This window comes from Falco peregrinus, chromosome 18 (genome assembly GCF_023634155.1).
Source record: "Falco peregrinus isolate bFalPer1 chromosome 18, bFalPer1.pri, whole genome shotgun sequence".
NCBI lineage: Eukaryota > Metazoa > Chordata > Aves > Falconiformes > Falconidae > Falco > Falco peregrinus.
The window spans coordinates 19069-40165 of record NC_073738.1 but is presented as its reverse complement, the minus strand read 5'-3'; the positions used below and the strand labels follow the sequence as shown (position 1 = coordinate 40165).

At 61.5% G+C, this 21097-nt stretch overlaps 3 protein-coding genes across 7 annotated transcripts; 2 read left to right on the top strand and 1 right to left on the bottom strand.

Moving 5' to 3' along the window:
- Positions 1-4: 4 nt before the first annotated feature.
- CCDC22 (coiled-coil domain containing 22) lies at positions 5-2965 on the bottom strand (the record flags this gene model as incomplete). The annotated part of the gene is made up of 9 exons (XM_055790071.1): positions 2788-2965; positions 2133-2310; positions 1776-1908; positions 1569-1675; positions 1419-1485; positions 1171-1340; positions 728-922; positions 176-247; positions 5-16 (listed from the first exon to the last, which is right to left on the bottom strand). Coding segments are annotated over exons 1-9 (984 nt in total), but the record flags the coding sequence as incomplete, so codon positions are not given.
- A 1707-nt stretch (positions 2966-4672) lies between these two features.
- On the top strand, positions 4673-17700 carry LOC101922071 (voltage-dependent L-type calcium channel subunit alpha-1F-like). Of its 5 annotated transcripts, XM_055789933.1 has the most exons (43): positions 4673-5029; positions 5246-5489; positions 5635-5740; positions 6367-6506; positions 6601-6743; positions 6840-6992; positions 7395-7591; positions 7860-7963; positions 8047-8387; positions 8496-8583; positions 8899-8925; positions 9090-9250; positions 9354-9579; positions 9683-9890; positions 10192-10312; positions 10703-10784; positions 10864-10918; positions 11005-11062; positions 11142-11274; positions 11890-12019; positions 12210-12269; positions 12373-12479; positions 12604-12691; positions 12957-13064; positions 13172-13224; positions 13697-13843; positions 13932-14133; positions 14228-14386; positions 14508-14618; positions 14694-14777; positions 14931-14951; positions 15046-15174; positions 15248-15313; positions 15408-15499; positions 15871-16030; positions 16114-16241; positions 16341-16437; positions 16529-16631; positions 16756-16857; positions 16936-17066; positions 17141-17260; positions 17333-17469; positions 17581-17700. In XM_055789933.1, the coding sequence occupies exons 1-43, from the start codon at positions 5002-5004 to the stop codon at positions 17660-17662; spliced, it is 5232 nt and encodes a 1743-aa protein (XP_055645908.1). In that variant the 5' UTR covers positions 4673-5001; the 3' UTR covers positions 17663-17700. The 5 variants fall into 5 exon arrangements, 4 of the variants coding, with proteins under 4 accessions (XP_055645908.1, XP_055645910.1, XP_055645909.1 ...); XR_008744676.1 differs by lacking the exon at positions 17581-17700 and having other exon boundaries at positions 16983-17066; positions 17333-17449; XM_055789935.1 differs by lacking the exon at positions 14931-14951 and having other exon boundaries at positions 8047-8207; positions 8304-8387; positions 14508-14777.
- A 97-nt stretch (positions 17701-17797) lies between these two features.
- Positions 17798-19466, top strand: LOC129782624 (voltage-dependent L-type calcium channel subunit alpha-1F-like). The gene is given in 4 exon segments (XM_055789936.1): positions 17798-18094; positions 18170-18316; positions 18318-18431; positions 18527-19466. Coding segments are annotated over 4 exon segments (807 nt in total). The 3' UTR covers positions 18776-19466.
- Positions 19467-21097: the final 1631 nt, after the last annotated feature.

Sequence of the window (21097 nt, the reverse complement as noted above, 5' to 3'; positions counted from 1 at the left end):
GGTGTGCCCCTGCACCCTGGGGAGCGAGAAACCCCTTCAAAGTGGCGCCATCAGTAGGCTCCAGAGTGAACACCTACCCGGCAGAGCTGTTGCTGGGGTTCGGCGTGCACCAGCAGCCATCAGTAGGGTTCAGAGTGAACAACACACGCCCCCTCCCCCCGGCCCATCCGCTTACTTCCTCAGAGCTCTTTGAGGGGTGCAGGGTCTCGGCAGCCACCTGGATCTGCTGCAGCACAATCTGGGGGTCCTGTGGGATGAGACCCCCGCAGCAGGTCAGCCCCCCCAGCCCCCCCCAAAATGCCCCCAGCCCTCCAGCAGCCCCCCCAAAATACCCCTCAGCACTTCAGAAGCTCTGCAGCCCCGCAAAAACACCCCCAGCCCTCCAGCAGGCCCCCCAAAATACTCCCAGCCCCCCAGCAGCCCCCCCAAAATACCCCTCAGCCCTTCAGAAGCTCTGCAGCCCCCCCAAAACACCCCCCAGCCGCCCCCCCAAAATACCCTCCAGCCCTTCAGAAGCTCTGCAGCTCCCCCCAAAATACCCCCCAGCCCTCCAGCAGCCCCCCAAGATACCCCTCGGCTCTCCAGTGCCCCCCCAAAACACCCCCCAGCCCTCCAGCAGCCCCCCCAAAATACCCCTCAGCCCTTCAGAAGCTCTGCAGCCCCCCAAAACACCCCCCAGCCCTCCAGCAGGCCCCCCAAAACATCCCCAGCCCTCCCTGCCCCCCACCTGCTTGTGGGTCAGGTGCTGGGCACGGGTGAAGCGGGACCCCTTAGGCAGGGCCCCCCCGGCCCCCCCCGCCCCAAAAGCCTCTTGGAGCCAAGCAGGGTCCAGGGGGGGTCCCTGGAGGTGGGGGGGGCAGACCTGGCGCAGGGGCTCCAGGGCCCGGAGCCGAGCACGGAGTCGCTTCCGCCCCAAATATTCCTGGAATGAGAAAAGGGGGGGGGGATCAGACCCACAGAGACCACCCCCCCAAAACAGCCCCATAACACACACCTCCCCCCCTCACCCCCCCAGGACTCAGAGAATGGGGGTCACACCCACAGACCCCCCCCCCATTAAGAAAAGAGTGGGACCCACAGGACCACCCACACCCCAAGTTCTGGGGACCCCTGGAGACCCCCGCCCAGCAACCCCCCCCCCCCCCAAGAAGAGGGGTGGGGGGGTCTCACCTGGGGGGGCAGGCGGGAGGCCAGGCCAGGCCCCCCCCACTCAGCTTCCCAGTCATGGCGGGTGCTGAGCTGGGCGGCATGGGTCTCCAGCAAGGCTGGGGGGGTCTTGGTGGAAACGGGGGGCTGCGCTGGCACAGGGGGGGCAGCACCCCCAAAATACTCCTGCAGCTCTGTGGGGACAAGCAGGGGTGAGCAGACCACCCCCCAAAGCAAGGACCTCCCCCTCAATTGACCCCCCGGGGTCTTACCTGGGGGTCCCCCACTTTGGGGTAGAACCAGCGGGCAGGTAGCGAAGGGGTGAAGGCGACCAGTGCCCTAAAACCGATTAATTAATGGGGTAATTCTTCCCGCCAGGGGTCCCCGACAATTTGGGGGGGGTCTCCCCCTGCTAAATTCACCTGCAGGCGCTGCAGCTGGGGTGTGCGGCAAACGGGGGGCACCCAGGGGGTCCCCAGCTGCTCCTGGATGCGGGCTCCAATGGCTCGTAGTAAGACCCCCGATTTCCCTAGAGAAAAAGGACAGGGAAGGGATGAGCCCCCTCAATAAAAACCACGGGGGGGGGGGGTTTCCCCAAAAATACCAGGGACCCTCCCTCAAATCCATACCGGGGGGTTCAGCCCCTCTCTCGCTGTCGTCCCGTGGCAGCTTTTCTACGAGGAAGAGGAGCAGGCGGCGAGTGTCGTGCTCGGAGCTATAGAGGAAGGTCTGGTACCCCACATCTCCCCCAAATCCCAGCTCCTGAGGGTGAGAATGGGGAATCGGGGGTCACCCCAAAATTTTGGGGGTCACTTTTTAAAAATTGGGTGGTTGTTTTTTTTTTAAGAGCAGGGTAGCAAGGTTTAGTACCCCACGTCGCCCACAAATCCCAGCTCCTTGGAGAGAGTGATGGAGTGGGCTGGGATCCTTAATTTTGGGGGTGTCTGGACTTTTTTGGGGTCCCTTGAGGTTTTTTTTGGGAGTACCTGGCACGCAGCGGCGAGGTCGGAAGCGAGTCGGAAGCGGGCAGAGATGCCGGGGGGCAGGAGGGGGCTGAGGGGGACCCCCAACGCCGGGCGCACAGCCCGCAGGCAGCGCACGGCCGCCTCCACCACCAGCTCCGGGGAGAGGTCCCGCACACTCTGCACCTCGGGGGGCACCGGCCTGGGGGGGTGGGGTGGGTGGGGGCACTGGGGTGGAGACCCCCCAAAATCCTGACCGCCCCCCAGGTGTCACACACAGCCCTCCAGGCGCTCCCACCCCCCCAAAATCCTTAGGGTGCCCCTCAGACCTTCCCCCCCCGTTTTTAGGGTGTTCCACAGACCTTCCCCCCCAAATCGTGGGGGTGCTCCCCCAGTGCCCCCCCCCCCCAAATCTACCAGGTCCCCCCCAGGTCCCCCAAAACTCCTTAGGGTTCCCCCTCTAGTGATCCCCCCAAACTTCCCCCCAGGTCATCCGTTCTCCCCCAGACCCCCCAAAACTCTTCAGTGCGCCCCCATCCCAGAAACCCACAAATCCCCGCCCCCCCCCAATCCCAGAGACCCCTCCCCCCAAATCCCCAACCACCCCCCACCCCCCACCCCTCCGCAGCCCCCCTCCCCACCCCAGACTCCCCCTCACGTCCCGCCGCTCTCCACTCACGTCCCCGCCTGCCGCAGGGAGTGGATCAGGATTTTGTCCACCTCCTCCATGTTTGGGGGGTGGGTCGGAGGGGCCCCCAAATCCCGGGGCGGGGGTCTGGGGGGGGTCCCCAGCCGTCCCGCAACCCGGCCAGCCCCCGCCGCCTGTCACGTGAGGCGGGGCCCGCCGCGAAACCGAGGCTGCCCGGCGCGGGGCACGACGGGAGGTGTAGGCGGCGGCGCGGGGCACGACGGGAGGTGTAGGAGGCGCGAGGCATGGCTGAGGCGGGAAACTGTGAGGGGAGCGAGGCGCGAGCGGCTGCGTGAGGGGATATGGTGCCTGTGAACGGGAAACGGAGCCAGTGAGGAGCAGGTGAGGGGGAAAATGGTGCCTGTGAGGGGAAATGGCACCTGTGAGGGGCAGGTGAGGGGGGAAACTGTGCCTGTGAGGGGAAATGGCACCTGTGAGGGGCAGGTGAGGGGGGAAACGGTGCCTGTGAGGGGAAATGGCACCTGTGAGGGGCAGGTGAGGGGGAAAATGGTGCCTGCGAGGGGAAACGGCACCTGTGAGGGGCAGGTGAGGGGGGAAACGGTGCCTGTGAGGGGAAATGGCAACTGTGAGGGGCAGGTGAGGGGGAAAACGGTGCCTGTGAGGGGAAATGGCACCTGTGAGGGGCAGGTGAGGGGGGAAACGGTGCCTGTGAGGGGAAATGGCACCTGTGAGGGGCAGGTGAGGGGGGAAACGGTGCCTGTGAGGGGAAACTGAATAATGAACTATGTACAATTTATTTAAAGAACAAAGTGCCCCCGCCTTCGTTTGTCCAAGAGTTGATAAACATTCAGAGACCCTCATTACTGACTTTGAGGATGCACTGAATTCTTGAATTGGTGACGTAAAGAATGTACTAACTACCGAGGCTTTGGATTTCTGTTATTTTTGAAAAGACACCTGGTCCTAATGATATGAAGAAATTGTATGGAATAGGGACAGTAAATTAAGTGTAAATATATTTACTCAAAGAATGTAGATATAGTAATTAGGTCATGTAACCATATAGTTTTAAAAAGATAATTAATGAAATAATTAACAAAAGAAGGGGTCTGTTTCTCTCTCTCTTAACTTTCTCTAACAAGGGGCCTGTTTATAAGTTATCTAGAGGGAGTGACTGAAAGAAACAAGAATAAGACAGAGATGGTCGACAAGGACATAAATTAGCTCGGACCGATAAGAACACTGCAAGCTTGCAAGACCATCACATTCCAGGCAAAGGGTGAAAAGTACACCATGAGGAAGGCCTACGGCCTTCCTCCCAAAGACCACTGCCCATGTCCTGGAGACCCCTGCCCACAATTCTTGGAAGAATTTGCGCAAGCGCGAAGGACTGATAAGCTAATTAACGTACGAAGGGAGAGTAGGTGCGTTTAGGTAGTATGTACAGGCGTTAATTGAATATTCATTGTTTTATTGTATGAATATGAGATAGTTCATCACTTTGGGTGTGCATGACTTTGGTGGAGCGATCCCCCCATGCACCCACTGCTGCCAAATAAAGATAACCTCCACTCACGCGAATATTGAAAATTGATTCTTTAAATCATGTGAGAGGCAGGTGAGGGGGGAAATGGCACCTGTGAGGGGAAATGGCATCCGTGAGGGGCAGGAAAGGGGGGAAATGGCACCTGCGGGGTGTGAGGGGCAGCTGAGGTGTGGTGACAGCGCACCCCTCACACGTGCATATGCCACATCCCTGTCCCCCAATCCGCCCATGTGAGCCCCCTCCCCATCCCTGTCATGCTTGTGCCCCTGCTCCCCTCACACGCTCTTGTGCCCCGGTGCATGGGCAGCACCGCCCTCCCCATCTCTCACACACCCTCATTGCTAAGCCCTTAATCTCCCAGCAGTGATGAGCCGGGGATCGCAGGACAAGCCGTGGGGAGGGCCCAGGAGCTACCCCAGCACCCACAGACCCTCCTAAACACCCCTGAACCTCCCCAAAATACACCCCACCCTCCCCAAATACCCCCCCACCCCCTACATACCCCTTATATATCCTTTAAATGTTCCCAAACCCCAACAGATGCCCCAAATCCCCTTGAAAGTCCCTCGGACTATCCAAACACGCTCTTCCAGACCCTCAGGTTACCTGAACCCTACCGGATACCCCTAAAATTACCCCCCTGACTCCCAACAGGTACCCCTGGATTCCAGCAACATCCAGCCCGGACAGCCCTCACCATGTCAGAGTCAGAGGAGAATGGAGAGGGTGAGTCTTGGGGGGGTCTCAGAGAGGATATGGGGATCCTTGGGAAAAAGTGGGGGGTTCCCAATGAGATGGGGAGGTCCCTGGTCTGTGGGACGTGGGCATTCAGGGGTGGTCCCTGTGTGGCCAGGGGTTCCCGTGGTTGGAAGGCTTTGGGGGGGATCTGGGAAGGTTTGGGGAGTCCTTGTCTCTCCCTTGACTGTCCTCCCCCCCCCCCAGGACCCCCCAAGGAGGTGCCGTCCTTCACTGAAGCCATGGCACAGCCCCTGGGGTGGCCGATAGCCGAAGGCAATGGGGGTCCAGCAGGCGGAGGGACCCCCCCAGGTCACCGTCAGCGACGACCCCCCCACCCCAAACACAAGGGTCAGGGTTCCGGGGGGGTCCATCGCTCCCCTCGTGCCCTCTTCTGCCTCCGCCTCAACAACCCCATCCGCCGTGCGGCAATCAGCATCGTCGAGTGGAAGTGAGCTGGGGTTTTTTTGGGGGGAAAAATAATAAGTTTTGGGGCCCACGGGGGGATGCAGCAGTGGGGACCAGCTCGGTGCGGGGGGGGAAGCTGGGGAGCAGCCCCCCTACCTGCTGCCCCCCCCCCTTCGCTTTAATCACAGGCCCTTCGACATCCTCATCCTCGCCACCATCTTTGCCAACTGCGTGGCCCTGGGTGTCTACATCCCCTTCCCCGAGGACGACTCCAATGCTTCAAACCACAACCTGGTGAGGCCCCCCTACCCCCCCAAAAAAAGGGAGGTCACCCCCCCCCCTCCACATCCAGTATCCTTAACTGGTCCCAGTCAGGTGCTGGTTTACCTTGTTTAGGGATAATGCTTAATGAAGCCGCTTTGGGTGCCGGAAGGAATCAGGAATGTGGGGGTCTGCCCTCGGTGGGAATGTGGGGGGGCTGGGGGAAGGACAGTGGGGTCCCAGACACTTTGTGCAGAGGGGGGATGTCTGTGGGGGGGCAGAGAGCTTCCTGGATGTCTGGGTTCCCTGAGGCACGTGCCACACGTGTTCCCCTCGCACACGCGTGTGCCGTTGCCTTAAGCAGCTTACCCGGCGCCGGGGTAGGCGCTAATCCCAGCTTAGCTGCCCCAGACACCTGGGTCCCTGGAGAAGGGGATGCTGGGAAGCAGGATGGAGGGATCCCAAATGCCACTGTCCCTTTTTCCCGAGGAGAAGGCGACATGGGGAGGGGAGGTGGGACACCAGGGTGGGTGACCTTTGTCCCCTGGGAGAAGGGGGTGCCGAGCCACCCCACAGAGCCCCTGGTGGGGGGGTTATACGACGGGGGCAGCCCCAAATGCTGGGGTGTCCCCCCACGTGCCCCCTCTCCCTGCTTCCAGGAGCAGGTGGAGTACGTCTTCCTCATCATCTTTACGGTCGAGACCTTCCTGAAGATCATCGCCTACGGGCTGGTCCTGCACCCCAGCGCCTACATCCGCAATGGCTGGAACCTCCTTGACTTTGTCATCGTCATTGTGGGGTGAGGAATCGTCCCCGGGGGGGTGGACACAAGTGAAGAGAGGGGGTGCAAATGCGTATGTGTGTGTGTGTCCCACCCCAAAAATCTCCCTCAGGCTCTTCAGTGTCATCCTGGAGCAGGTGTCGCACAAACCCGGCGAAGCTCACCACATGAGTGGGAAACCGGGGGGCTTCGATGTCAAAGCCCTGCGTGCCTTCCGCGTCCTCCGGCCCCTCCGCCTTGTCTCTGGCGTTCCAAGTGAGATTGGTTTGGGGGGGGAAATCAGGCGTGGCACAGTTTTTTGGGGGCCTCCCCACCTCCTGCCAGCCCACCCCCCACTGTTTTTCCCTCCAGGTCTTCACATCGTCCTAAACTCCATCATGAAAGCCATGGTGCCGCTCCTGCACATCGCCCTGCTCGTCCTCTTCGTCATCATCATCTATGCCATCATCGGCCTCGAGCTCTTCATCGGCCGCATGCACAAGACCTGTTTCTTCATCGGATCTGGTAATGGCATGGGGGAGGGGGTGGGTGTCACCACCCCATGCCCCGCTCCCAGGGACCCCCACAGTGTCCGGGTCCCTCAGTGAAGGGCATTTGTGGACCCCTACCCACCCAGTGACACCCCAGCGAGGGCACATGGGCCCCCTCAGCACCCCGAGATGCCCCTTAGAGCCCTTGACCTTCCCCGCACAACCCAAGCCCTCCCCTCACTCTATATGAGACACACCCCCAGCCCCCCGCGCCCTGATTTTGCCCCCACACAGAGGGGTGCTCCCAGCTCTCCTTGCTCCGTCTCTCTGTGCACTCATACCCCCCACTCCCCCCCACTCCCCCGTAATGCCCCAGGGGGACCCCCAACCCTATTTTAGGGGTGCTAACCCCCCCCCCACATTTCCCCTCCCCCAGATTTAGAATCGGAGGACGACCCCTCCCCTTGCGCTTTTTCGGGGCATGGCCGCGCCTGCCTGCAGAACAACACCGAGTGTCGGGGCCGCTGGGAGGGTCCCAACGGCGGCATCACCAACTTCGACAACTTCTTCTTTGCCATGCTCACCGTCTTCCAGTGCATCACCATGGAGGGCTGGACCGACGTCCTCTACTGGGTGAGCCCCCCAGGATTCTCACCACCCCCCCCCCCCCAAAATCCTTAACACCTCCCTCAGCCCCCCAGAATCCTCCCTGAACCTTCTCGCTGCCAGGACGGACCCCCCAAACCTCTGCCAGTGCCCAAGCGTCACCTGCATCACCCCACACACCTCTGAGGGGTGGGTTTGGGGTCCCCCGTCACCCCAAATCACCCTCTTACTCCCAAATCCCATCACTGTCACCCCAAATCCCACCCTACTACCACATTCCCCCCCCCTCTTACAGATGCAGGACGCGATGGGGCACGAGCTACCCTGGATTTACTTTGTCAGCCTCGTCATCTTCGGCTCCTTCTTCGTCCTCAACTTGGTGCTGGGGGTGCTGAGCGGGTGAGGGCGTTGTTAGTGTGTAATTAGCGTGCTGTTAGCGTGTGCGTGGGGGGCGGGTCACCTCTGTGCCTTCCCTCTTCAAGGGAGTTCTCCAAGGAGCGTGAGAAGGCCAAGGCCCGCGGAGACTTCCAGAAGCTGAGGGAGAAGCAGCAGATGGAGGAAGATCTCCGGGGCTACATGGACTGGATCACCCAGGCTGAGGACCTGGAGGGTGACGAGGAGGAAGGGGAACACGAGAAGCACCGTAAGTGGGTTCTAGGGGGTGGGGTGTGTCACAGCGGGGGGGCCCCCTCCAATCCTCAGCACCCCAAAACCTCCGTATGCCCCCCTGCAACCGCAGGCCTGACCGCCGAGGACCTGATGGGGAAGCGGAAACCCCGGCTGAAGTGGTTGCGGCACGCCAGTCACTCCACCGACACCCACGGTAACAACCCCCCACCGGCTCCCCACGGCGTTTGGGTGCCAGCGACGCCCCCACCCCCCGATATCGTGGTTCCCTTTGACAGCCCTTGCCCTGCCCCTGTGTCCCCAGCCAGCCTTCCCGGCAGCGAGACAACGTCAGTCAACACTGAGACGGCGGGTGAGGAGGATGCGCAGCCGACTGCCTGTGACCGCTGCTTGTGAGTGCCAAAACAGGCCCTGGGGTCTGGGACTCCCCCGTCGCCCCCCACGACCCTCCTTCCCCCCCAAATATCATTCATCGCCGTGGTGCCCCCCTGGATCCCAAAACAGCCCCACCGCGCCTCAACGCCACCTGGGAACCCCCTCCCTGTAGCTGCAGGAAGCTCCTAAGTGCCCCCCAGGACCCCAAAACTGACCCCAGCACCCCTAATGACCCCTGCCAGGTACCCCACTTCCCCCCTCCCGCGATGACCACAGCTTCCTCTCAGGATCCCCCTAAATTTTGGGGTGACTCTGTGCTTTTTCCTCCCCAGGGGCAAAATTACAAAGACGAAATTTTGGTGAGTGAAGGAAAAATTTAGTGGGGGTGGTGGAAAAAAAGGGGGGTCACACAGTGGGGCCCCCCTACAACACCTCCCCCATGACAGGGTGTCTCCATAACCCCAAAATACCACCGCCTGTCTTTCCCATTCCCCCCGTACCTCCAAACGCACCCCCCCCTCAGGCGCCGCCTGCGCCGCCTGAACCGCCTGTGGCGCCGGCGGTGCCGCGGGGCGGTGAAATCTGTCTCCTTCTACTGGACCGTCTTGCTCCTGGTGTTCCTCAACACCCTCACCATCGCCTCCGAGCACCACGGGCAGCCCCAGTGGCTCACCGAAACGCAAGGTACAACCGCCCCCAGCACCCCCCAGCACCCCCAGATTATTTTTTTTGGTGGGGGGAGGGTGTCCTCAAAAACCTCTTCTTTATCCTTGCCAAAAAAAAAAAGCTTATGCCAACAAGGCGCTGCTGTCGTTGTTCGCCGCTGAGATGGTGCTAAAGCTGTACGCCCTGGGCCCCGCCTGTTACTTCGCCAGCTTCTTCAACCGCTTCGACTGCTTCGTGGTGTGCGGCGGGGTGCTGGAGACGGCGCTGGTGGAACGAGGGGCCATGGAGCCCCTGGGCATCTCCGTCCTGCGCTGCGTCCGCCTCCTCCGCGTCTTTAAAGTCACCCGGTGAGGGGACGGTGCCGGGGTACGGGGATGTGCGGCACCAGCCCACTCTGGCCATTCTACCAGTCGCGGTCCCAGTCCTTCCAGTAACCCCAGCGTCCTGTAGGCACTGGGCATCACTGAGCAACTTGGTGGGCTCCTTGTTGAACTCCATGAAGTCCATCGCTTCCCTCCTGCTCCTGCTCTTCCTCTTCATCATCATCTTCGCCCTGCTGGGCATGCAGCTCTTCGGGGGTCGCTTCAGCTTCGATGAGACCCAGACCAAGCGCAGCACCTTCGACACCTTCCCTCAGGCTCTGCTCACCGTCTTCCAGGTACCCCGAAACCCCGGGGGAGGGGGGGACCCTGAGACCTGTAGGAGACCCCAAAACCCATGGGGGACCTCAGAATCCACGGGGTCCCTGGAACCTGGGGGGGGGGGCAAATTGAATGGGGCACCCCAAAACCCATGGGGTGTCCCAAAATACGCTCCCTCACCCTCACTCTGAGGTGATGCCATGCCCTGACAGAGGACTGGGAGGTGGCAGCATACTGGGAGCACTGGGGGGTGTACTGGTGACGTGAGAGGGGGGACGCTGAGGTTTTGAGGTGACCCTGGTGTGTGGGGACCCCCAGATCCTGACTGGAGAGGACTGGAATGCGGTGATGTACGACGGGATCATGGCGTACGGTGGCCCCGTCTTCCCCGGAATGCTCGTCTGCGTCTACTTCGTCATCCTCTTCATCTGCGGGAACTGTACGTGGGCATACTGGGGATACTGGGAGTGGGTAACTGGGGGGAGGATACTGGGAGTGGGTAACGGGGGAGGATACTGGGAGCGGGTAATGGGGGGAGGGTACTGGGAGCGTGTAATGGGGGGAGGATATGGGAGCGGGTAACTGGGGGGAAGATACTGGGAGCGGGTAACTGGCGGAATGATACTGGGAGTGGGTAACGGGGGGAGGATACTGGGAGGGACTGGGAACAAAGCACGGGGTAACTGGGGAGCTGGTATGGGAGCCACCACAGTTGGGAATGAGACACTGAGAGCAGCGGGGGGACGGACTGAGAGCAGGCACAAACCCGGCAAGAGGGGCACTGGGGGGGGCTAACTGGGAGCACTGGTTAACCCTTTGCTCCTCGCAGACATCCTCCTCAACGTCTTCTTGGCCATCGCGGTGGACAACTTGGCCGACGGCGACAACATCAACTCGGGGGGCGATAAAAAGTGAGTGGGGCCGCAGCGGGGGGCACCCAGACGCCTGGGCCCTGCGGCTGAGCCCCCGTGTTGTCGTCCCCCCCGCCAGGGACAAGCCTGGGGAGGCGGAGAGCGGCGCAGGGAGCCAGGACGTGAGTGTGAAGGTGAGTGTGAGCAGGGCCCCCCCCTGCAGCGCGTGCACGGCCCTTACGCACTCAGCGCCCCCCCCCCCCCCCTTTTCCCCTCCCAGATTGAGGGGGAGCAGCAGCAGGAGGAGGAAGAGGAGGAGGAAGAGGGCAGCGAGGAAGGTGAGCGTCACTGCCAGGCTGCCAGGGCCCACGGGTGGCGGTGGGGGGTGACAGCGCCCGCCGCAACGGTCCCTTGCAGGTGACGAGGAGGCTGCGGGGGAGCGGGACAGTCTGGGGGGGGCCCGGCTGGAGACCCTGGAGGAACCCCCCAAACCCAAGGTGGTGCCGATCCCCGAGGGCAGCGCCTTCTTCCTGCTGAGCAGCACCAATCCGTAAGAGGGGGCACTGGGAGCACTGGGAATACTGGGGCTGGGGACACGGAACACTGTGAGGCTGGGAGGGGGGAGAAACTGGAGGTACTGGGGCTGGAAGGCTGGGGGCACTGAGAGCACTGGGGCACAAGGGACATGGTGGGACTGGGAGTACAGGGGGAGCTGGGACTGGGAGTACAGGGAGCACTGGGACTGGGAGAATTGACTGGGAGCACTGGGACTGGGAGTACTGGAGCTGGGGACATGAAACACGGGGAGGCTGGGACGGGGAGAAACTGGGAGGACTGGGAGAACTGGGGCATGGAGCACAAGGGACATGGTGGGACTGGGAGTATGGGGAGCACTGGGACTGGTACTGGGGACACAACAGATACAGTGGGTTTGGGACTGGAAATACAAGCTGGGGGAGCTGGGAGCACTGGGATACTGGCTCTGGTGTCACTGTGTGACCTATGATGGGGACTGGGGATGCCTGAGGGGAAACTGGGACTAACTGGGTTGGGGCAGGGGGGCTGGGAGCACTGGGGAAGGGCCACCCAGTAAACTGGGAACAGGGGGGGAAAGCACTGGGAGTAACTAACTGGGAGCACTGGTGCTAATGCGTGCTCGGCGCAGGCTGCGGGTGCGGTGCCACGCCCTCATCCACCACCACATCTTCACCAACCTCATCCTCGTCTTCATCATCCTGAGCAGCGTCTCGCTGGCTGCCGAGGACCCCGTCCGCGCCCACTCGCCCCGCAACCACGTGGGCTACTGGGGGGAACTGGGAGAATGGGGAGGGGCTCACTCACCCCATCGCGGGCTGGGGAGCTGCTTGCCCGGTGGGGCACTGGGAGGAGTTGGGGGGGGCCTGGGGGGGGGGCGGGGGGGCCTGGTGGGGGAGGGGGCCCTGCGGGGTGTCGGGGTTACCCCGTTTCCCACGCTCCCCCCCCCAGATTTTGGGCTACTTTGACTACGCTTTCACCTCCATCTTCACCGTGGAGATCCTGCTTAAGGTACGCGGGGGTCCCCCAGGGGTTTGGGGGGGGTCCCCCAGGGGTTTGGGGGGGTTCCCCGGTTTTGGGGGGTCCCTGCTGAGGGGCTGACGGTCTCCCCCAGATGACGGCCTTTGGCGCCTTCCTGCACAAAGGCTCCTTCTGCCGCAACTGGTTCAACCTCCTCGACCTGCTGGTGGTCAGCGTCTCCCTCATCTCCTTCGGCATCCAGTGAGCCGGGCAGGGGCACTGGGAGGCACTGGGGGTGCTGGGAAGCACTGGGAGTGCCGCTGGAGGCACTGGGAAAGCTGCTGGGGGCACTGGGAGCACTGGTGTCCCCTGCCACCCGCGGCAGCTCCAGCGCCATTTCGGTGGTGAAGATCCTGCGGGTCCTGCGCGTCCTGCGGCCCCTGCGAGCCATCAACCGCGCCAAGGGCCTCAAGGTGCCACACTGGGAGCACTGGGAGGGGGCAGGGGACACCCGGAAGTACCTGTGGTGTCCTGCAGGCTGTACTGGTGGGACTGGGAGCACTGGGGTCCCCTACCTGTAGTGTGGGTGTCACTGGGGTGCTGATGGGGAGCATGGGTGTCCCTCTTGTCCCCGATAACAAGGGTGGTCCAGGTGTCCCAGTGTCCCCAGCATCCCTGTTGTCCCTGTGTCCCCTGTGTGTCCCGGCGTCCCTGACGTCCGTCTGTCCCCGTCCCCAGCATGTGGTACAGTGCGTCTTCGTGGCCATCCGCACCATCGGCAACATCATGATCGTCACCACGCTGCTGCAGTTCATGTTCGCCTGCATCGGGGTGCAGCTCTTCAAGGTGAGGGGGGACAGGGCCTGGGGGGTCCCCAAACCCCCCCCTCAGGGGCCGGGGTCGCCCCAGACACCCCCAGGGGCCAGAGTCCCCCTGACCCCCAATTTCCTCAGGGTAAGTTCTACAGCTGCACCGACGAGGCCAAGCATACGCCAGGAGAGTGCAAGTGAGTCCTGGCCCCCCAGTGGCTCCCCCACACCCCCAACCTGTCCTGGTGGTCCTCAAGAGCGAGTGTGAGTGTGGGTGGGCGGTGAGCGCAGGGTGGGACTGGGGAGTGAGGGTGGGCTGTAGGTGCAGCGTGAGCCGAGTATGACTGGAGGTTGTGAGTGGAGAAAAAGTGCAAGTGTGGGCACTGGGTGAGTGTAGGCTCAACTATGAGTGCAGGCTGAGTGTAGAGTGAGTGTAGGCTGTGAGGGTGTACCCTGAGACTGAGAGTGCAGTGTGAGTGTGAGTGTGGGCCGAGTGCGAGTTTAGCTTACATGTAGGTGGTGTGCAGTTGTAGGGTGTGATTTGAGTGCATGTTGTGAGTGTACTGTGTGTGAGCGGGGCTGTACCTCTGTCCCTACCCGTGCGGAGTCCCTGTCCCCCCCAGACGCGGTGTCCCAGCTGTCGTCGTCCCCCCCCCCCCCCACGTGCAGGGGCACCTTCCTGGTGTACAAGGACGGGGACGTCTCCCACCCCTCGGTGCGCGAGCGCCTGTGGCACAACAGCGACTTCAACTTTGACAACGTGCTGGCGGGGATGATGGCGCTCTTCACCGTCTCCACCTTCGAGGGCTGGCCCGCGTGAGTCCCGGGCAGTGAGGGGATGCGATGCCCCCTGCAGTGGGGGGTCCCTCAACCCCACCACATCGTCCCTGTCCCATCCCCCCAGGTTGCTGTACAAGGCCATCGATGCCAATGCCGAGGACCAGGGTCCCATCTACAACTACCGGGTGGAGATCTCCATCTTCTTCATCGTCTACATCATCGTCATCGCCTTCTTCATGATGAACATCTTTGTCGGCTTCGTCATCATCACCTTCCGGGCGCAGGGGGAGAGCGAGTACCGCAACTGCGAGCTGGACAAGAACCAGGTGCCTGGGGATGCTGCAGTGTCACCCTGTCACCCACCCCCCAGCTGCCGGTGGTGCGCCCCATGGCAGCCAGCGGTGTCACCCTCGCCCGCAGCGGCAGTGCGTGGAGTACGCCCTGAAGGCGCAGCCGCTGCGACGCTACATCCCCAAGAACCGCACCCAGTACCGCGTCTGGGCCATGGTCAACTCCACCGCCTTCGAGTACATCATGTTCGTCCTCATCCTTCTCAACACTATCGCCCTGGCCGTCCAGGTTGGGGGTGGGACGAGGGACCGTGGTGGTGAGGACGGGGCTAGGGGACATTTGGGGTCCCCGAGGGGTTGGGGTGGGGGGAGTGGGTGGTTACAGGCCCCCCCCATCTGCCCCTGCAAAGCACTATGAGCAATCCAAGCCTTTCAACTACGTGATGGACCTGCTCAATATGGTGTTCACGGGGCTCTTCACTGTCGAGATGGTGCTGAAGATCATCGCCTTCAAACCACGGGTAGGCGCGCGTTGGGAGGGGGGGGAGGGGGTCACACAAGGAGGGGGCGGGTCCTCACCCCCACCCCGTACGCAGCACTACTTCTGCGATGCCTGGAACACCTTTGATGCCCTCATTGTGGTGGGCAGCGTGGTGGACATTGCTGTCACGGAGGTCAACGTGAGTCATGCACGCCCTGCCCGCCCACCCCCCTTTTTTTCCCCGGGGGTCCCCAGGACCTGGGAGGTTTTGGGGTCCCCCCGGCTGCTCCATGTCTGTGGTCCTCATGTCCATCTGTCTGTCCCATCTCCATCATCACGCTGTGTGCGACAGAATGGGGGTCACGTTGGCGAGGTATGGGGGGGGTCTGGGGGGGTTGGGGTGGGGGGTGCACAGGAGTTTTGGGGCCCCCCTCAGCATCGCCCTGTGCCCCCCCCACCCCCGGCAGAGCTCAGAGGACAGCTCCCGCATCTCCATCACCTTCTTCCGCCTCTTCCGGGTGATGCGTTTGGTGAAGCTGCTCTCCAAGGGCGAGGGCATCCGCACCCTGCTCTGGACTTTCGTCAAGTCCTTCCAGGTGGGACACGGGGGGGACACGGGGGGGGTGGGGGGTGTGACATCCTCTCATGCCCCTGCTCTGCCCCACACAGGCCCTGCCCTACGTCGCCCTCCTTATCGCCATGATCTTCTTCATCTACGCTGTCATTGGCATGCAGGTGAGGGGGTGCAGGGCGAAGGGGGGGTGGTCCCACACACCGACAGCCTCACCGTGTCCCCCCACCCTCCCCCCCATCCCCACCCCCACCCCAGACCTTCGGGAAGGTGGCGCTGCAGGACGGGACCCAGATCAACCGCAACAACAACTTCCAGACCTTCCCACAGGCCGTGCTGCTGCTCTTCAGGTGGGGCTGGGGGGGGTCCCTATGGTGGGGGGGAGGGGGGCGGGGCTCTGGGATTCCTATAGGACCCGGGTAGGGTCCGCACGTGCTCCCTGTGGCATTTGGGAGCCGCCATTCATTAGGGGCCCTTGGGTCGCTGTGCGGTACCTACAGAATCGCTATAGGCTCCCTATAGTGTCCCTGGCCTCCCTGCAGCATCTCTGTAGGGTTCCTATAGGCCTCTCCTGTGGGCCATGTCCTGCAGCGTCACTCTATAGGGTGCCTATAGGCCTAGCAGGCGAGCACATGTGGGTCAGGGGGTGCGTGGGGGCCCTATAGAGTCCAGAGGGGCCTATAGGGTGTGGAGAGGCCCTGTAGGGCGCTGTGGGGTGCAGGTGCGCCACGGGGGAGGCCTGGCAGGAGATCATGCTGGCCAGCCTGCCGGGCAAGCGCTGCGACCCCGAGTCGGACACGGAGCCGGGGGAGGAGTTCACCTGCGGCAGCAACTTCGCCATCGCCTACTTCATCAGCTTCTTCATGCTCTGCGCCTTCCTGGTGAGCCCCACGGCACCGCTGCCCCACAGCGCTGCCGCAGCAACCCACCCTCCCCTCCAACGCTGCCGTTCCCCCTGCCCCAGATCATCAACCTCTTCGTGGCCGTCATCATGGACAACTTCGACTACCTGACGCGCGACTGGTCCATCCTGGGCCCCCACCACCTGGACGAGTTCAAGCGCATCTGGTCTGAGTACGACCCTGCCGCCAGGTCTGTCACCTGCCACCCCCCCCCCCCAGCCAGAGGCACCCAGGCGTGCACCCCCTCTCCCCCCCCAGTGACACCCTCCAACACCCTCCTGCGCCACAGGGGCCGCATCAAGCACCTCGACGTGGTGACGCTGCTGCGCCGGATCCAGCCCCCGCTGGGCTTTGGGAAGCTCTGCCCCCACCGCGTCGCCTGCAAGGTCAGCTGGGGTCTGGGGGTGGGGGGGAGGCACCCCCGATGCCTCGATTCACACACACATCCCCTCCCCCCCCCCATTCCCGTCATGCCAGCGCCTGGTGGCCATGAACATGCCCCTGAACTCAGACGGCACCGTGACCTTCAACGCCACCCTCTTCGCCCTGGTCCGCACCTCACTCAAGATCAAGACAGAAGGTTGGGAGCTGGGATGGGGGGACGACACGCAGACCCTTTGGGACCCTTACAGGGTAGCGGGGTGTGGCAGTCAGGGTGGGGCAGCCCCGCCTTCCCTGCCTCCACCCCTACCTGCCCCCCTCAGGGAACCTGGATGTGGCCAACAAGGAGCTGCGCGCTGTGATCAAGAAGATCTGGAAGAGGACGAAGCCCAAGCTGCTGGATGAGGTCATCCCCCCACCTGAGGGTGAGTGTGTCCCCCCCGAGGCGCCCCCTCCTCCCACGGCGCACCCCTGACCCCGCTGTGTGCCCCCCCACCCCGCAGAGGAGGAGGTCACCGTGGGCAAGTTCTACGCCACATTCCTGATCCAGGACTATTTCCGCAAGTTCCGGCGGCGGAAGGAGCGGGGGATGCTGGGCCCCAGCGCTGGCCCCAGCAACGAGTGTGCACTGCAGGTGGGCCCCCGCCCCGGGGGGGTGGGGTGGGGGGAGGGGGGGTCCCTGCTGTGACATCCTCCATCCCGCTGCAGGCCGGGCTGCAGACGCTGCAGGCGCTGGGACCCGAGATGCGGCGGGCGCTGAGCTGTGACCTGGAGGGGGATGTAGGACCCACCAGCACCCAGGAGGAGCAGGAGCAGCTGACTTATGCTGTAAGCCCCGCCCCTGATATCGGGCCACGCCCACAGGCCACACCCATCACAAGCCCAACCCCTTTTTTGCAGGCCCCTGAGACGCTGTACGGCTCCGCCCCCAGCCCCCCCAGCCTGGGGGAGCCCCCCCAGGCCCCCAGCCTGGCCCCCACCAACGGGGAGGACCCCGCGCCCCTTCCCCACACCACCCCCCATCACCCAGGTGGCAGGTACGGCTGGGGTGGGGCTGGGGGCACCCAGACACCGGGGATCCCCGCAGAGTTGTGGCGGGGTGCTGTGGCAGGGTGCTATGGCAGGGGTCCTCATGTGCTTGCGCGCAGGCGGCGCGAGGAGGAGGGGGGCGAGGACGAGGCAGCACCTGCTGAGAGTGGTGAGGAGCCAGCGGGGGGACGGCAGCCATGAGGAGGACCTGGAGGGCTCAGCCCCCCGCCGCCGGTGGGTGGGGGGACAGGTACGACCACACCCCCATCCCCTCCGACACCAGGGGTCACCCCACAACTGGGGGGAGGACATGGTGGGCACCCATCGGGTGTCCTTATGCCATCTGTGCCCCCTCCCAGGTCACCAGGGACCCTGCCCGCTCCCCAGCCTCCGCGCTGGGCTGGACAGGTGCCACGGGGAGGGTCGCTGCCGCTACCCGCCCGGCACTTCGCCCTCCACAACGGGACCCTCGAGGGGCAGCAGCTCAAGCGGCGCCGCCTGCTGCCCCCAACGCCCGCCGGCCGCAAGCCCTCCTTCACCATCCAGTGCCTGCGGCGCCAGGGCAGCTGCGACGACGAGCCCATCCCAGGCACCTACAACCCCTCGGGCCCCCCCGGCCCGGCCCGGCCACAGGTACCCACGCACCGTGGGGCGGGGGTATGGTCGAGCATGTCGCAAACCCCTCTCACAACCTCCTGTCCCCACCAGGGTTACGGCAGCTCCGAGACGTGGCGCCTGGGGGGCTCCTCGCAGGCCTGGGCCACGGCGCCCACCCGCGGGCACGTCCTCTATGCACCCCTCATCCTGGTGGAGGGCAGCCCGCCGCCGGGGCAGGGGGCTGTGGGGAGCCTGCCACCCGCTCTCCCGCTGGTTCGTGGGGGACCGTGGTCCCCCTGGCCCCCTCCGCCTGCGGCCCTGCGGCCCACGGGAAGCGCTGGCCCGTGGCTCAGCTGACAGCCTGGTGGAAGCCGTGAGTGCGCTGGGTGGGGTGGGGGTGTTGGGGATTGGGGCAGTGGGGGGGGGGGTCCCACCCGGTACCAGCGCCTTCCCCTGCCCGCCCCCCAGGTGCTCATCTCTGAGGGGCTGGGGCTGTTTGCCCGCGACCCCAAGTTCGTGGCTGTGGCCAAGCGGGAGATCGCAGACGCCTGTGACATGACGATGGATGAGATGGAGAGTGCGGCTGCCGACCTGCTGACCCGCCGCCGGCCTGCCCCACCGCCCGCCAGCACCGCCATCTACAGCGACGAGGAGCCGCTGCGGCCGCCGGCCGAGGAGGAGCTGGCGGATGAGATGGCCTGTGTCGGCGGGTTCTAGGCGGGCTCCCACCGCCCACAAAAAATAGTGCTTTTCCTCCAAAAAGATATTTTTCCCGTAACACAAAAGCAGAGTTTTCCTCAGAAAAAAGTTTCTCCTCTCAAAGGAAAGGGGGGCAGCCTCAGAAAAATGGCAGTTTTCCTCAGAACCAACCCCTCAAACTGGGCATCACCTCAAAAAAAAAAGTTTACCTCAGAAAAAGGGAGAGTCTTCTGGGGAAAAGGGGTATTTACCTCAGAAAACGAAAGGCGTTTTCCTCAAAAACACACTTTTTTTTGCTAAAAAACAGGTTTCCTCAGACAACAGGATTTTTCCTCAGCAACAACCCCTCAAAATGAGGGTTACCTCAAAAAAAGTTTACCTCAGAAAAAGGGAGGGTCTTTTCCTTGGGAAAAGGGGAAGTTACCGCAGAAAACAAAGGCGTTTTCCTCAAAAAAATAAAGTTTGCTAAAAAAAAAAGGGGGGGGGGAGTTTTTCAGAAAAGAAGGATTTTGCCTCAACCAACCAACCCAAAACAGGAGGTTATCACAAAAAAAAATTTGACCTCAGTAAAAGGGAGGGTCTTTACTACCGAAAACGGGCTTTCAAAAAAAGAATTTTTTTTGCTAAAAAAGGGGATTCCTCAGAAAACAGGATTTTTCCTCAGAAACAACCCCTCAAAATGGGGGTTACCTAAAAAGCAAAATTTACCTCAGAAGTACTTACTACAGAAAACAAAGGGGTTTTCCTAGAAAAAATGTCTTTTGCTAAAAAAAAAAAGGGGGGGGTCCTCAGAAAAAAAAGAGGATTTTCCTCAACTAACCAACCCAAAACAAGGTTACCTCAGAAACAACCCTACATCTTTTCCTTGCGAAAAGGGATAATTACCTCAGAAAAGGAGTGGGTTTCCTCCAAAAATGTTTGTTCTCAAAAAAAGGGGGTTACCTAAAGGAAAGGGAGGTTTTTTACCTCAGGAAAAGGGATATCCATTTACCTCAAAAGAGGAAGGCTTTAGCTTAAGGTTTTTTTAATGTTTTCCCGAGGGAAAAAAAAAAAAAAAAAAAAGGTTTTCCTTAAAGTAGGAGGAGTTCACCTCTTTATCCTAAGAACAGAAAACGGTGGTGGTGGTGGTATTACCTCAAAGAAACAGGTTTTCCCTCAGGAAAACAGGTGTTTACCTAAGAAAAGGTGGGGGGTTCCTAAAAAAAAAAAAAAAAATTCCTCAAAAGAAAGAGGGTTTTTCCTCAGGAAATACTTATCTCGGGGTGGGTGTCCTCAGCAAAGGAGACTTCTTCCTCAGAAAAGGGGTACCTACCTCACAGAAGGGGATTTTGCATCAGGAAAAAGGCATTTCTCTTTTTTTTACCTCAGTGAAAGTAAATTTTACCTCATAGGAATATTCTGCCTCAGGAATGAGGTGTTTTCACCTCAGGAAGGGGGATTTTTACCTCAGAAAAGGTAAACTTTACCTCACAGAAAAGGGTATTTACCTCAAACAAAGGAATTTAACACAAGAAAAAGTTTTACCTCAAAAAGAAAACTGAGTGTTTACTTCAAGGGAATTTTTGCCTCTCAGAATTTTACCTAGGGGAAAAAGCATTTTTTAACCTCAGGAAGGTAAATTTTAACTCACAGAGAAGGGTTTTACCTCAGAAAAGAGGGTATTTTACCTCAGGGAGAAAGGTTTTACTTCAGTAAAATAGATTTTTACCTAGGGAAAGGTAGATTTACCTCACAGGAAGGTTTTTACCTCAGGAAGGAGAGGTTTTCACCTCAGAGAGGGGGATTTTGCCTCAGAAAAGGGGAATTTACCTCAGAAAAGGTAGATTTTACCTCACGGAAAAGACTCTCTACCTTCGGGAAGGGTCAGAAGATAATCACCCAACCGCTGCCGCTCGCGCCGCCGTTGCCTGCCCAGGTTCCCGCCTCTCCCCGCCCACCCATTGGTGGAGACAGCGACCAATGGGGAAGCAGCTCAGCTCGGCACGTGGCATACCCCCACCCCGCCCACAGCACGTGGGCACTCCCAAGCCCCACCCCCCCAACACCCACATTCTTTTTAACCTCCAAAGTTTAATAATAATAAAAAAAATCATAATACAATAAAATAAGGCCCCCCCGTCCCCGCCCCGCTACAAAGAGCCCGAGACTGTTAGTGTCCGCTGGGGGGGGGGGGGGGGGGGGGGGGGGCAGGGGGGCACCCAAGTTCACGCCCCCCCCCCTCCCTCACCCCCCCCCCCCCCAATCCTATAAAAAACCCGGTGCGAGGGGGGGGGGGGGCTGGCCCTGCTGTGCTGGTTGGGGTCCCCCCACCGGCTTGGGGGGACCCCCGGACCCCCCATC

Bases quoted from the DNA above. Each gene is read 5' to 3' on its own strand.
- LOC101922071 (XM_055789932.1), top strand. From the start codon at position 5,002: ATGTCAGAGTCAGAGGAGAATGGAGAGG. The intron at 5,030-5,245 runs GTGAGTCTTGGG...CCCCCCCCCCAG, and splicing joins GTCAGAGGAGAATGGAGAGG to GACCCCCCAAGGAGGTGCCG. The intron at 16,632-16,755 runs GTTGGGAGCTGG...TGCCCCCCTCAG, and splicing joins ACTCAAGATCAAGACAGAAG to GGAACCTGGATGTGGCCAAC.